Source organism: Salvelinus alpinus, chromosome 5 (genome assembly GCF_045679555.1).
Source record: "Salvelinus alpinus chromosome 5, SLU_Salpinus.1, whole genome shotgun sequence".
NCBI classification, from domain to species: domain Eukaryota; kingdom Metazoa; phylum Chordata; class Actinopteri; order Salmoniformes; family Salmonidae; genus Salvelinus; species Salvelinus alpinus.
In genome coordinates, this window is record NC_092090.1 from 2479654 (window position 1) to 2496276 (window position 16623).

Here is a 16623-nt window from a genome sequence, read left to right on the forward strand (position 1 = left end):
TCTCTGCAGTCAGAGGACATTCGTCTGGAACCTGAGTTGTATGAGGTGTGTAAGACGGACATCGGGAGGCTCTGCTCCAACGTGGTGTTCGGTAACGCTCAGATGATGGAGTGTTTAAAGGAGAGGAAGAAGCAGCTGTCTCAGCAGTGTCACCAGAGGGTGTTTCAACGACAGGAAGGAGAGATGCTGGATCCAGAACTGGACTACCAACTCATGAGGGTCTGCAAGCAGATGATAAAGGTGAGGGGGGACACCGCCGTGTGACTGTGGTGAGGGGGGACACCGCCGTGTGACTGTGGTGAGGGGGACACCGCCGTGTGACTGTGGTGAGGGGGACACCGCCGTGTGACTGTGGTGAGGGGGACACCGCCGTGTGACTGTGGTGAGGGGGGACACCGCCGTGTGACTGTGGTGAGGGGGGACACCGCCGTGTGACTGTTGTGAGGGGGGACACCGCCGTGTGACTGTTGTGAGGGGGGACACCGCCGTGTGACTGTGGTGAGGGGGGACACCGCCGTGTGACTGTTGTGAGGGGGGACACCGCCGTGTGACTGTTGTGAGGGGGGACACCGCCGTGTGACTGTGGTGAGGGGGCCACCGCCGTGTGACTGTGGTGAGGGGGACAACGCCGTGTGACTGTTGTGAGGGGGGACACCGCCGTGTGACTGTGGTGAGGGGGACCACCGCCGTGTGACTGTGGTGAGGGGGGCCACCGCCGCGTGACTGTGGTGAGGGGGGACACCGCCGTGTGACTGTGGTGAGGGGGCCACCGCCGCGTGACTGTTGGTGAGGGGGACACCGCCGTGTGACTGTGGTGAGGGGGCCACCGCCGCGTGACTGTGGTGAGGGGGGACACCGCCGTGTGACTGTGGTGAGGGGGACACCGCCGTGTGACTGTGGTGAGGGGGGACACCGCCGTGTGACTGTGGTGAGGGGGACACCGCCGTGTGACTGTTGTGAGGGGGACACCGCCGTGTGACTGTTGTGAGGGGGGACACCGCCGTGTGACTGTGGTGAGGGGGACACCGCCGTGTGACTGTGGTGAGGGGGGACACCGCCGTGTGACTGTGGTGAGGGGGACACCGCCGTGTGACTGTGGTGAGGGGGGACACCGCCGTGTGACTGTTGTGAGGGGGGACACCGCCGTGTGACTGTTGTGAGGGGGGACACCGCCGTGTGACTGTTGTGAGGGGGGACACCGCCGTGTGACTGTTGTGAGGGGGGACACCGCCGTGTGACTGTTGTGAGGGGGGACACCGCCATGTGACTGTTGTGAGGGGGGACACCGCCGTGTGACTGTTGTGAGGGGGGACACCGCCGTGTGACTGTGGTGAGGGGGACACCGCCATGTGACTGTTGTGAGGGGGGACACCGCCGTGTGACTGTTGTGAGGGGGGACACCGCCGTGTGACTGTTGTGAGGGGGGACACCGCCATGTGACTGTGGTGAGGGGGACACCGCCGTGTGACTGTGGTGAGGGTGACACCGCCGTGTGACTGTTGTGAGGGGGGACACCGCCATGTGACTGTTGTGAGGGGGGACACCGCCGTGTGACTGTTGTGAGGGGGACACCGCCGTGTGACTGTTGTGAGGGGGGACACCGCCGTGTGACTGTTGTGAGGGGGGACACCGCCGTGTGACTGTTGTGAGGGGGGACACCGCCGTGTGACTGTTGTGAGGGGGGACACCGCCGTGTGACTGTTGTGAGGGGGGACACCGCCGTGTGACTGTTGTGAGGGGGGACACCGCCATGTGACTGTGGTGAGGGGGACACCGCCGTGTGACTGTGGTGAGGGTGACACCGCCGTGTGACTGTTGTGAGGGGGGACACCGCCATGTGACTGTGGTGAGGGGGACACCGCCGTGTGACTGTGGTGAGGGGGACACCGCCGTGTGACTGTGGTGAGGGGGACACCGCCGTGTGACTGTGGTGAGGGGGACACCGCCGTGTGACTGTGGTGAGGGGGACACCGCCGTGTGACTGTGGTGAGGGGGACACCGCCGTGTGACTGTGGTGAGGGGGACACCGCCGTGTGACTGTGGTGAGGGGGACACCGCCGTGTGACCGTGGTGAGGGGGACACCGCCGTGTGACCGTGGTGAGGGGGACACCGCCGTGTGACCGTGGTGAGGGGGACACCGCCGTGTGACCGTGGTGAGGGGGACACCGCCGTGTGACCGTGGTGAGGGGGGACACCGCCGTGTGACCGTGGTGAGGGGGGACACCGCCGTGTGACCGTGGTGAGGGGGGACACCGCCGTGTGACTGTGGTGAGGGGGGACACCGCCGTGTGACCGTGGTGAGGGGGACACCGCCATAGGGAGGGTATGGGTGTAGGGGGTGTAGGGGGGGTAGGGGGGATGTAGAGTGTAGGGGGGTAGGGGGGTGTAGGGTGGGTAGGGGGGATGTAGGGGGTGTTGGGGGGGTAGGGGGGGTGTAGAGTGTAGGGGGGTAGGGGGGTGTAGGGTGGGTAGGGGGGATGTAGGGGGTGTTGGGGGGGTAGGGGGGATGTAGAGTGTAGGGGGGTAGGGGGGTGTAGGGTGGGTAGGGGGGATGTAGGGGGTGTTGGGGGGTGTTGGGGGGGTAGGGGGGGTGTAGGGTGGGTAGGGGGGATGTAGGGGGTGTTGGGGGGGTAGGGGGGGTGTAGAGTGTAGGGGGGTAGGGGGGTGTAGGGTGGGTAGGGGGGATATAGGGGGTGTTGGGGGGGTAGGGGGGATGTAGAGTGTAGGGGGGTAGGGGGGTGTTGGGGGGTAGGGGGGGTGTAGAGTGTAGGGGGTAGGGGGATGTAGGGGGTGTTGGGGGGGGTAGGGGGGGTGTAGAGTGTAGGGGGTGTTGGGGGGGTAGGGGGGATGTAGGGGGTGTTGGGGGGGTAGGGGGTGTTGGGGGGGTAGGGGGGGTAGGGGGTGTTGGGGGGGGTAGAGTGTAGGGGGGTAGGGGGGTGTTGGGGGGGTAGGGGGGGTGTAGAGTGTAGGGGGGTAGGGGGATGTAGGGGGTGTTGGGGGGGTAGGGGGGGTGTAGAGTGTAGGGGGGTAGGGGGGTGTTGGGGGGGTAGGGGGGGGTGTAGAGTGTAGGGGGGTAGGGTGATGTAGGGGGTGTTGGGGGGGTAGGGGGTGTTGGGGGGGTAGGGGGGTAGGGGGTGTTGGGGGGGTAGGGGGTGTTGGGGGGGTAGGGGGGTAGGGGGTGTTGGGGGGGTAGGGGGTGTTGGGGGGGTAGGGGGGTAGGGGGTGTTGGGGGGGTAGGGGGGTAGGGGGTGTTGGGGGGGGGTAGAGTGTCTACAGAAAGTGTAACAACCCTGTGTTGTTGTTCTTACAGCCTGAATTCACAACGAATAAATAATAATAAATAAAAACCCATCTACACACAATACCCCATAATGACATCACAATACCCCATAATGACATCACAATACCCCATAATGACATCACAATACCCCATAATGACAAAGTCAAAACATGTTGTTTTTTAAATGTTCGCAAATGTATTGAATATAAAATTCTAAAATATCTAATTTACATAAGTATTCTAACCCTGCAATACTGACAGCCTCTAGTCGTCTATTCAGACCCTTTACTCAGTACTTTGTTGAAGCACCTTTGACAGCAATTACAGCCTCATGTCTTCTTGGGTATGACGCTACAAGCTTGGCACACCTGTATTTGGGGAGTTTCTCCCATTCTTCTCTGCAGATCCTCTCAAGCTCCGTCAGGTTGGATGGGGAGCGTCGCTGCACAGCTATTTTCAGGGTCTCCAGAGATGTTTGATCGGGTTCAAGTCCGGGCTCTGGCTGGGCCACTCAAGGACATTCAGAGACTTGTCCCGAAGCGCCCAGGACCTCAGACTGGGGTGAAGGTTCACCTTCCAACAGGACAACGATCCTAAGCACACAGCCAAGACAACACAGGAGTGGCTTTGGGACAAGTCTCTGAATGTCCTTGTGTGTTCCAGCCAGAGCCAGGACTTGAACCCAATCTAACATCTCTGGAGACCTGAAATAGCTTCTTTCTACACAGTATGCCGTTTATTCGGCTTTGATTTGATTATTATTTAACTCGGCAAGTTGATGCCTCATGATTGAGTATGGCTCTGTTCAGGTAGACTGTGATTGTGCTGTGGTCTGATAGGGGTGTCAGTGGGCTGACTGTGAACACTGAGAGACTCTGGGTTGAGGTCATTGATAAAGTAATCTACAGTACTACTGCCAAGGGATGAGCTGTACCTACCATTGGCTATGTACTGACCCAGCGTACCACAGAGCTGCAGGTGTTTTGGTCTCCCCCCCCCCCCCTCCATGTATTATTGGTTCTGTGCGGATGCTAAGAAAATGTTAAAGAAAATATTCTAGGCCTGTTTCCTCTACCTACCTTTAACTTCTCTGTCTCTGTCCCTCCTGTCCTCTCTCTCTGTCCCTCCTGTCCTCTCTCTCTCTCTCTGTCCCTCTCTCTGTCCCTCTCTCTGTCCCTCTCTCTGTCCCTTTCTCTCTCTCTCTCTCTCTGTCCCTTTCTCTCTCTCTCTGTCCCCCCCTGTCCTCTCTGTCTATCCCTCCTGTCCTCTCTCTCTGTCCCTCCTGTCCTCTCTCTCTCTGTCCCTCCTGTCCTCTCTCTCTGTCTCTGTCCCTCCTGTCCTCTCTGTCTCTGTCCCTCCTGTCCTCTCTGTCCCTCCTGTCCTCTCTCTCTCTCTCTGTCCCTCCTGTCCTCTCTGTCCCTCCTGTCCTCTCTCTCTCTGTCCCTCCTGTCCTCTCTGTCTCTGTCCCTCCTGTCCTCTCTCTCTGTCTCTGTCCCTCCTGTCCTCTCTGTCTCTGTCCCTCCTGTCCTCTCTCTCTCTGTCCCTCCTGTCCTCTCTCTCTCTGTCCCTCCTGTCCTCTCTCTCTCTGTCCCTCATGTCCTCTCTGTCTCTGTCCCTCCTGTCCTCTCTCTCTCTGTCCCTCCTGTCCTCTCTCTCTCTGTCCCTCCTGTCCTCTCTCTCTCTGTCCCTCCTGTCCTCTCTGTCTCTGTCCCTCCTGTCCTCTCTGGCTCTGTCCCTCCTGTCCTGTCTCTCTCTGTCCCTCCTGTCCTCTCTCTCTGTCTCTGTCCCTCCTGTCCTCTCTATCTCTCTGTCCCCCCTGTCCTCTCTCTCTGTCCCTCCTGTCCTCTCTCTCTGTCCCTCCTGTCCTCTCTCTCTGTCCCTCCTGTCCTCTCTGTCTCTGTCCCTCCTGTCCTCTCTCTCTGTCTCTGTCCCTCCTGTCCTCTCTCTCTGTCTCTGTCCCTCCTGTCCTCTCTCTCTGTCTCTGTCCCTCCTGTCCTCTCTCTCTCTGTCCCTCCTGTCCTCTCTCTCTCTCTGTCCTCTCTGTCCCTCCTGTCCTCTCTGTCCCTCCTGTCCTCTCTGTCCCTCCTGTCCTCTCTGTCCCTCCTGTCCTCTCTCTCTCTCTCTCTGTCCCTCCTGTCCTCTCTGTCCCTCCTGTCCTCTCTGTCCCTCCTGTCCTCTCTGTCCCTCCTGTCCTCCCTGTCCCTCCTGTCCTCTCTGTCCCTCCTGTCCTCTCTGTCCCTCCGGTCCTCTCTGTCCCTCCGGTCCTCTCTGTCCCTCCTGTCCTCTCTGTCCCTCCGGTCCTCTCTGTCCCTCCTGTCCTCTCTGTCCCTCCGGTTCTCTCTGTCCCTCCGGTCCTCTCTGTCCCTCCGGTCCTCTCTGTCCCTCCTGTCCTCTCTGTCCCTCCGGTCCTCTCTGTCCCTCCTGTCCTCTCTGTCCCTCCGGTCCTCTCTGTCCCTCCGGTCCTCTCTGTCCCTCCTGTCCTCTCTGTCCCTCCTGTCCTCTCTGTCCCTCCTGTCCTCTCTGTCTCTCCTGTCCCTCCTGTCCTCTCTGTCCCTCCTGTCCTCTCTCTCTCTCTCTCTCTCTCTGTCCCTCCTGTCCTCTCTGTCCCTCCTGTCCTCTCTGTCCCTCCGGTCCTCTCTCCAGCGGTTCTGTACGGATGCAGATACTAAGAACATGCTGCAGTGTCTGAAACAGAACAAGCTCTCTGAACTGATGGATCCCAAATGTAAACAGATGATCACCAAGAGACAGATCACACAGAACACAGGTAACACACACTCACACACACTCTCACAGAGAACACAGGTAACACACACACTCACAGAGAACACAAGTAACACACACTCTCACAGGTAACACACACACTCACACACACTCACAGGTAACACACACACTCACACTCACACACTCTCACAGAGAACACAGGTAACACACACACTCTCACAGAGAACACAGGTAACACACACTCTCACAGAGAACACAGGTAACACACACTCTCACAGGTAAACACACACACTCACACACACACACTCTCACAGAGAACACAGGTAACACACACTCTCACAGGTAACACACACACACACACACACACTCTCACAGAGAACACAGGTAACACACACACTCACAGGTAACACACACACACACACACTCTCACAGAGAACACAGGTAACACACACTCTCACAGGTAACACACACTCTCACAGAGAACACAGGTAACATATTTCTGGTTGTCTTCCTCTCTCTCAGACTACAGGTTGAACCCAATATTGAGAAAGGCCTGTAAAGCAGACATCCCTAAATTCTGTCAGCCAATCCTGAACAAGGCCAGTGATGACAGTGAACTGGAGGGCCAGGTGATTGGTTGTCTGAAGCTTAAATACGCCGACCAGCGTCTCTCTCCGGACTGTGAGGACCAGATCAGAGTGATCCTTCACGAGTCGGCGCTGGACTACAGACTGGACCCCCAGCTACAGATCCACTGTGCTGAGGAGGTGAGGAGTTAACATGTTAATACATAATACCATTTACACTGTCCTGGACTACAGACTGGACCCCCAGCTACAGATCCACTGTGCTGAGGAGGTGAGGAGTTAACATGTTAATACATAATACCATTTACACTGTCCTGGACTACAGACTGGACGTCCAGCTACAGATCCACTGTGTTGAGGAGGTGAGGAGTTAACATGTTAATACATAATACCATTTACACTGTCCTGGACTACAGACTGGACCCCCAGCTACAGATCCACTGTGTTGAGGAGGTGAGGAGTTAACATGTTAATACATAATACCATTTACACTGTCCTGGACTACAGACTGGACGTCCAGCTACAGATCCACTGTGTTGAGGAGGTGAGGAGTTAACATGTTGATACATAATACCATTTACACTGTCCTGGACTACAGACTGGACGTCCAGCTACAGATCCACTGTGTTGAGGAGGTGAGGAGTTAACATGTTAATACATAATACCATTTACACTGTCCTGGACTACAGACTGGACCCCCAGCTACAGATCCACTGTGCTGAGGAGGTGAGGAGTTAACATGTTAATACATAATACCATTTACACTGTTCTGGACTACAGACTGGACCCCCAGCTACAGATCCACTGTGTTGAGGAGGTGAGGAGTTAACATGTTAATACATAATACCATTTACACTGTCCTGGACTACAGACTGGACCCCCAGCTACAGATCCACTGTGCTGAGGAGGTGAGGAGTTAACATGTTAATACATAATACCATTTACACTGTCCTGGACTACAGACTGGACGTCCAGCTGTAGATCCACTGTGTTGAGGAGGTGAGGAGTTAACATGTTAATACATAATACCATTTACACTGTCCTGGACTACAGACTGGACCCCCAGCTACAGATCCACTGTGTTGAGGAGGTGAGGAGTTAACATGTTAATACATAATACCATTTACACTGTCCTGGACTACAGACTGGACCCCCAGCTACAGATCCACTGTGTTGAGGAGGTGAGGAGTTAACATGTTAATACATAATACCATTTACACTGTCCTGGACTACAGACTGGACCCCCAGCTACAGATCCACTGTCCTGAGGAGGTGAGGAGTTAACATGTTAATACATAATACCATTTACACTGTCCTGGACTACAGACTGGACCCCCAGCTACAGATCCACTGTGTTGAGGAGGTGAGGAGTTAACATGTTAATACATAATACCATTTACACTGTCCTGGACTACAGACTGGACCCCCAGCTACAGATCCACTGTGCTGAGGAGGTGAGGAGTTAACATGTTAATACATAATACCATTTACACTGTCCTGGACTACAGACTGGACCCCCAGCTACAGATCCACTGTGCTGAGGAGGTGAGGAGTTAACATGTTAATACATAATACCATTTACACTGTCCTGGACTACAGACTGGACCCCCAGCTACAGATCCACTGTGCTGAGGAGGTGAGGAGTTAACATGTTAATACATAATACCATTTACACTGTCCTGGACTACAGACTGGACCCCCAGCTACAGATCCACTGTGTTGAGGAGGTGAGGAGTTAACATGTTAATACATAATACCATTTACACTGTCCTGGACTACAGACTGGACCCCCAGCTACAGATCCACTGTGCTGAGGAGGTGAGGAGTTAACATGTTAATACATAATACCATTTACACTGTCCTGGACTACAGACTGGACCCCAAGCTACAGATCCACTGTGCAGAGGAGGTGAGGAGTTAACATGTTAATACATAATACCATTTACACTGTCCTGGACTACAGACTGGACCCCCAGCTACAGATCCACTGTGTTGAGGAGGTGAGGAGTTAACATGTTAATACATAATACCATTTACACTGTCCTGGACTACAGACTGGACCCCCAGCTACAGATCCACTGTGCTGAGGAGGTGAGGAGTTAACATGTTAATACATAATACCATTTACACTGTCCTGGACTACAGACTGGACCCCCAGCTACAGATCCACTGTGCTGAGGAGGTGAGGAGTTAACATGTTAATACATAATACCATTTACACTGTCCTGGACTACAGACTGGACCCCCAGCTACAGATCCACTGTGTTGAGGAGGTGAGGAGTTAACATGTTAATACATAATACCATTTACACTGTCCTGGACTACAGACTGGACCCCCAGCTACAGATCCACTGTGTTGAGGAGGTGAGGAGTTAACATGTTAATACATAATACCATTTACACTGTCCTGGACTACAGACTGGACCCCCAGCTACAGATCCACTGTGTTGAGGAGGTGAGGAGTTAACATGTTAATACATAATACCATTTACACTGTCCTGGACTACAGACTGGACCCCCAGCTACAGATCCACTGTGTTGAGGAGGTGAGGAGTTAACATGTTAATACATAATACCATTTACACTGTCCTGGACTACAGACTGGACCCCCAGCTACAGATCCACTGTGTTGGGGAGGTGAGGAGTTAACATGTTAATACATAATACCATTTACACTGTCCTGGACTACAGACTGGACGTCCAGCTACAGATCCACTGTGCTGAGGAGGTGAGGAGTTAACATGTTAATACATAATACCATTTACACTGTCCTGGACTACAGACTGGACCCCCAGCTACAGATCCACTGTGTTGAGGAGGTGAGGAGTTAACATGTTAATACATAATACCATTTACACTGTCCTGGACTACAGACTGGACCCCCAGCTACAGATCCACTGTGTTGAGGAGGTGAGGAGTTAACATGTTAATACATAATACCATTTACACTGTCCTGGACTACAGACTGGACCCCCAGCTACAGATCCACTGTGTTGAGGAGGTGAGGAGTTAACATCTAAACCAGGCCAGACTGCTGTCCCTGAGAGATGGTTACTGCTACTTAACATCTAAACCAGGCCAGACTGCTGTCCCTGAGAGATGGTTACTGCTACTTAACATCTAAACCAGGCCAGACTGCTGTCCCTGAGAGATGGTTACTGCTACTTAACATCTAAACCAGGCCAGACTGCTGTCCCTGAGAGATGGTTACTGCTACTTAACATCTAAACCAGGCCAGACTGCTGTCCCTGAGAGATGGTTACTGCTACTTAACATCTAAACCAGGCCAGACTGCTGTCCCTGAGAGATGGTTACTGCTACTTAACATCTAAACCAGGCCAGACTGCTGTCCCTGAGAGATGGTTACTGCTACTTAACATCTAAACCAGGCCAGACTGCTGTCCCTGAGAGATGGTTACTGCTACTTAACATCTAAACCAGGCCAGACTGCTGTCCCTGAGAAATGGTTACTGCTACTTAACATCTGAACCAGGCCAGACTGCTGTCCCTGAGAGATGGTTACTGCTACTTAACATCTAAACCAGGCCAGACTGCTGTCCCTGAGAGATGGTTACTGCTACTTAACATCTAAACCAGGCCAGACTGCTGTCCCTGGGAGATGGTTACTGCTACTTAACATCTAAACCAGGCCAGACTGCTGTCCCTGGAGATGGTTACTGCTACTTAACATCTAAACCAGGCCAGACTGCTGTCCCTGAGAGATGGTTACTGCTACTTAACATCTAAACCAGGCCAGACTGCTGTCCCTGAGAGATGGTTACTGCTACTTAACATCTGAACCAGGCCAGACTGCTGTCCCTGAGAGATGGTTACTGCTACTTAACATCTAAACCAGGCCAGACTGCTGTCCCTGAGAGATGGTTACTGCTACTTAACATCTAAACCAGGCCAGACTGCTGTCCCTGAGAGATGGTTACTGCTACTTAACATCTAAATCAGGCCAGACTGCTGTCCCTGAGAGATGGTTACTGCTACTTAACATCTAAACCAGGCCAGACTGCTGTCCCTGAGAGATGGTTACTGCTACTTAACATCTAAACCAGGCCAGACTGCTGTCCCTGAGAGATGGTTACTGCTACTTAACATCTAAACTAGGCCAGACTGCTGTCCCTGAGAGATGGTTACTGCTACTTAACATCTAAACCAGGCCAGACTGCTGTCCCTGAGAGATGGTTACTGCTACTTAACATCTAAACCAGGCCAGACTGCTGTCCCTGAGAGCATGGTTACTGCTACTTAACATCTAAACCAGGCCAGACTGCTGTCCCTGAGAGATGGTTACTGCTACTTAACATCTAAACCAGGCCAGACTGCTGTCCCTGAGAGATGGTTACTGCTACTTAACATCTAAACCAGGCCAGACTGCTGTCCCTGAGAGATGGTTACTGCTACTTAACATCTAAACCAGGCCAGACTGCTGTCCCTGAGAGATGGTTACTGCTACTTAACATCTAAACCAGGCCAGACTGCTGTCCCCTGAGAGATGGTGTACTGCTACTTAACATCTAAACCAGGCCAGACTGCTGTCCCTGAGAGATGGTTACTGCTACTTAACATCTAAACCAGGCCAGACTGCTGTCCCTGAGAGATGGTTACTGCTACTTAACATCTAAACCAGGCCAGACTGCTGCGATGCGTCTAAACTGCAGGTCAGACTTAACATCTGTGAATGAACCAGGCCAGACTGCTGTCCCAGAGAGATGGTTACTGCTACTTAACATCTAAACCAGGCCAGACTTATGTCTGTCACCTGATTGTTAGATGGTTACTGCTACTTAACATCTAAACCAGGCCAGACTGCTGTCCCGAGAGATGGTTACTGCTACTTAACATCTAAACCAGGCCAGACTGCTGTCCCTGAGAGATGGTTACTGCTACTTAACATCTAAACCAGGCCAGACTGCTGTCCCTGAGAGATGGTTACTGCTACTTAACATCTAAACCAGGCCAGACTGCTGTCCCTGAGAGATGGTTACTGCTACTTAACATCTAAACCAGGCCAGACTGCTGTCCCTGAGAGATGGTTACTGCTACTTAACATCTAAACCAGGCCAGACTGCTGTCCCTGAGAGATGGTTACTGCTACTTAACATCTAAACCAGGCCAGACTGCTGTCCCTGAGAGATGGTTACTGCTACTTAACATCTAAACCAGGCCAGACTGCTGTCCCTGAGACATGGTTACTGCTACTTAACATCTAAACCAGGCCAGACTGCTGTCCCTGGGAGATGGTTACTGCTACTTAACATCTAAACCAGGCCAGACTGCTGTCCCTGAGACATGGTTACTGCTACTTAACATCTAAACCAGGCCAGACTGCTGTCCCTGAGACATGGTTACTGCTACTAAACACTAAACCAGGCCAGACTGCTGTTCCTGAGAGATGGTTACTGCTACTTAACATCTAAACCAGGGCAGACTGCTGTCCCTGAGACATGGTTACTGCTACTTAACATCTAAACCAGGCCAGACTGCTGTCCCTGAGAGATGGTTACTGCTACTTAACATCTAAACCAGGCCAGACTGCTGTCCCTGAGAGATGGTTACTGCTAATTAACATCTAAACCAGGCCAGACTGCTGTCCCTGAGAGATGGTTACTGCTACTTAACATCTAAACCAGGCCAGACTGCTGTCCCTGAGAAATGGTTACTGCTACTTAACATCTGAACCAGGCCAGACTGCTGTCCCTGAGAAATGGTTACTGCTACTTAACATCTGAACCAGGCCAGACTGCTGTCCCTGAGAGATGGTTACTGCTACTTAACATCTAAACCAGGCCAGACTGCTGTCCCTGAGAGATGGTTACTGCTACTTAACATCTAAACTAGGCCAGACTGCTGTCCCTGAGAGATGGTTACTGCTACTTAACATCTAAACCAGGCCAGACTGCTGTCCCTGAGAGATGGTTACTGCTACTTAACTGGCTTAACATCTAAACCAGGCCAGACTGCTGTCCCTGAGAGATGGTTACTGCTACTTAACATCTAAACCAGGCCAGACTGCTGTCCCTGAGAGATGGTTACTGCTACTTAACATCTAAACCAGGCCAGACTGCTGTCCCTGAGATGGTTACTGCTACTTAACATCTGAACCAGGCCAGACTGCTGTTCCTGAGAGATGGTTACTGCTACTAAACATCTAAACCAGGCCAGACTGCTGTCCCTGAGAGATGGTTACTGCTACTTAACATCTAAACCAGGCCAGACTGCTGTCCCTGAGAGATGGTTACTGCTACTTAACATCTAAACCAGGCCAGACTGCTGTCCCTGAGAGATGGTTACTGCTACTTAACATCTAAACCAGGCCAGACTGCTGTCCCTGAGAAATGGTTACTGCTACTTAACATCTGAACCAGGCCAGACTGCTGTCCCTGAGAAATGGTTACTGCTACTTAACATCTGAACCAGGCCAGACTGCTGTCCCTGAGAGATGGTTACTGCTACTTAACATCTAAACCAGGCCAGACTGCTGTCCCTGAGAGATGGTTACTGCTACTTAACATCTAAACTAGGCCAGACTGCTGTCCCTGAGAGATGGTTACTGCTACTTAACATCTAAACTAGGCCAGACTGCTGTCCCTGAGAGATGGTTACTGCTACTTAACATCTAAACTAGGCCAGACTGCTGTCCCTGAGAGATGGTTACTGCTACTTAACATCTAAACCAGGCCAGACTGCTGTCCCTGAGAGATGGTTACTGCTACTTAACATCTAAACCAGGCCAGACTGCTGTCCCTGAGAGATGGTTACTGCTACTTAACATCTAAACCAGGCCAGACTGCTGTCCCTGAGAGATGGTTACTGCTACTTAACATCTAAACCAGGCCAGACTGCTGTAAAGTTTATAGAAGAAGGCTTTAGAAATACCATCTGAGAGCCACAACTAGAGAAGTGACATGCTCTCCCTTCTTCCTCTCTCTTCCTGCCTCTCTCTCCCCCTCTCCATCCCTCCCTGTCTTCCTCAATCCCTCTCCTTCTCTCCCTCCCTCCCTCTGTCTTCCTCCCTCTCTCTCCTTCTCTCCCTCCCTCCCTCCGTCTTCCTCCCTCTCTCTCCTTCTCTCCCTCCCTCCCTCCGTCTTCCTCCCTCTCGCTCCCCCTCTTCCTCCCTCACTGTCTTCCTCTCTCTCTCCCTACCTCTATCTCCCCCTCTTCCTCCCTCCCTGTCTTCCTCTCTCTCTCCCTACCTCTATCTCCCCCTCTCCCTCCCTCCCCGTCTTCCTACACATTCCTCCCTCCCCCTGTCACTCCTCTAGATCCCTGGGCTGTGTGCGGAGGAGGCAGTGGCCCAGGAGCAGACGGGTCAGGTGGAGGAGTGTCTGAAGGCCAACCTGTTGAAGATCAAACACGAGTCGTGTAAGAAGGAGGTGCTGAACATGTTGAAGGAGAGCAAGGCAGACGTCTTCGTTGATCCTGTCCTCCACACGGCCTGCGCCCTTGACCTCAAACACCAGTGTGCTGCCGTCACGCCAGGCAGAGGACGACGTGAGTCCTACACCACCTGTCTGTTCACAGCCACGTGATCGTATTTAGTAATGACATAGAGGTATATTTACCTTCCTACACCACCATGATCATATTTAGTAATGACATAGAGGTATATTTACCTTCCTACACCACCTGTCTGTTCACAGCCACGTGATCGTATTTAGTAAAGACATAAAGGTATATTTACCTTCCTACACCACCTGTCTGTTCACAGCCACGTGATCGTATTTAGTAAAGACATAAAGGTATATTTACCTTCCTACACCACCATGATAGTATTTAGTAATGACATAGAGGTATATTTACCTTCCTACACCACCATGATAGTATTTAGTAATGACATAGAGGTATATTTACCTTCCTACACCACCATGATGGTATTTAGTAATGACATAGAGGTATATTTACCTTCCTACACCACCATGATAGTATTTAGTAATGACATAGAGGTATATTTACCTTCCTACACCACCATGATAGTATTTAGTAATGACATAGAGGTATATTTACCTTCCTACACCACCATGATAGTATTTAGTAATGACATAGAGGTATATTTACCTTCCTACACCACCATGATAGTATTTAGTAATGACATAGAGGTATATTTACCTTCCTACACCACCATGATCGTATTTAGTAATGACATAGAGGTATATTTATCTTCCTACACCACCATGATAGTATTTAGTAATGACATAGAGGTATATTTACCTTCCTACACCACCATGATAGTATTTAGTAATGACATAGAGGTATATTTACCTTCCTACACCACCATGGTTGTATTTAGTAATGACATAGAGGTATATTTACCTTCCTACACCACCATGATAGTATTTAGTAATGACATAGAGGTATATTTACCTTCCTACACCACCATGGTTGTATTTAGTAATGACATAGAGGTATATTTACCTTCCTACACCACCATGATAGTATTTAGTAATGACATAGAGGTATATTTACCTTCCTACACCACCATGATAGTATTTAGTAATGACATAGAGGTATATTTACCTTCCTACACCACCATGATGGTATTTAGTAATGACATAGAGGTATATTTACCTTCCTACACCACCATGGTTGTATTTAGTAATGACATAGAGGTATATTTACCTTCCTACACCACCATGATGGTATTTAGTAATGACATAGAGGTATATTTACCTTCCTACACCACCATGATAGTATTTAGTAATGACATAGAGGTATATTTACCTTCCTACACCACCATGATGGTATTTAGTAATGACATAGAGGTATATTTACCTTCCTACACCACCATGATAGTATTTAGTAATGACATAGAGGTATATTTACCTTCCTACACCACCATGATAGTATTTAGTAATGACATAGAGGTATATTTACCTTCCTACACCACCATGATAGTATTTAGTAATGACATAGAGGTATATTTACCTTCCTACACCACCATGATGGTATTTAGTAATGACATAGAGGTATATTTACCTTCCTACACCACCATGATAGTATTTAGTAATGACATAGAGGTATATTTACCTTCCTACACCACCATGATGGTATTTAGTAATGACATAGAGGTATATTTACCTTCCTACACCACCATGATAGTATTTAGTAATGACATAGAGGTATATTTACCTTCCTACACCACCATGATGGTATTTAGTAATGACATAGAGGTATCCATGTCCAGTGTTTCCCCTATATGCATTTAGCAGCGGCGCTCAGTGTAAACTTCAACAACTGAAAGCAGATATGAAGTATGTAGAATAGAGTGGAGTTAACAGTTAATATATATTATTAAATAAGGTAGTTCATGGAGATATATATTATTAAATAAGGTAGTTAACAGTTAATATATATTATTAAATAAGATAGTTAATGGGGATATATATTATTAAATAAGGTAGTTAACAGTTAATATATATTATTAAATAAGATAGTTAATGGAGATATATATTATTAAATAAGGTAGTTAACAGTTAATATATATTATTAAATAAGATAGTTAATGGAGATATATATTATTAAATAAGGTAGTTAACAGTTAATATATATTATTAAATAAGATAGTTAACAGTTAATATATATTATTAAATAAGGTAGTTAACAGTTAATATAAATTATTAAATAAGATAGTTAATGGAGATATATATGATTAAATAAGGTAGTTAATGGAGATATATGTTATTAAATAAGGTAGTTAACAGTTAATATATATTATTAAATAAGGTAGTTAACAGTTAATATATATTATTAAATAAGATAGTTAACAGTTAATATATATTATTAAATAAGGTAGTTAACAGTTAATATTTATTATTAAATAAGATAGTTAATGGAGATATATATTATTAAATAAGGTAGTTAATGGAGATATATGTTATTAAATAAGGTAGTTAATGGAGCTATATATTATTAAATAAGGTAGTTAACCGTTAATATATATTATTAAATAAGGTAGTTAACAGTTAATATTTATTATTAAATAAGGTAGTTAACAGTTCATATTTATTATTAAATAAGGTAGT

General features: G+C 49.6%; 1 protein-coding gene across 1 annotated transcript in view; it reads left to right on the forward strand.

The window, feature by feature from the left end:
- LOC139575406 (Golgi apparatus protein 1-like) overlaps positions 1 to 16623 on the forward strand; it is a 105579-nt gene that overhangs the window by 73991 nt on the left and 14965 nt on the right. The window contains exons 18-21 of the mRNA XM_071400342.1: positions 10 to 240; positions 5925 to 6048; positions 6528 to 6772; positions 13867 to 14095. Coding sequence (XP_071256443.1) covers positions 10 to 240; positions 5925 to 6048; positions 6528 to 6772; positions 13867 to 14095 — 829 coding nt within the window. The remainder of the gene's footprint in view (positions 1 to 9; positions 241 to 5924; positions 6049 to 6527; positions 6773 to 13866; positions 14096 to 16623) is intronic.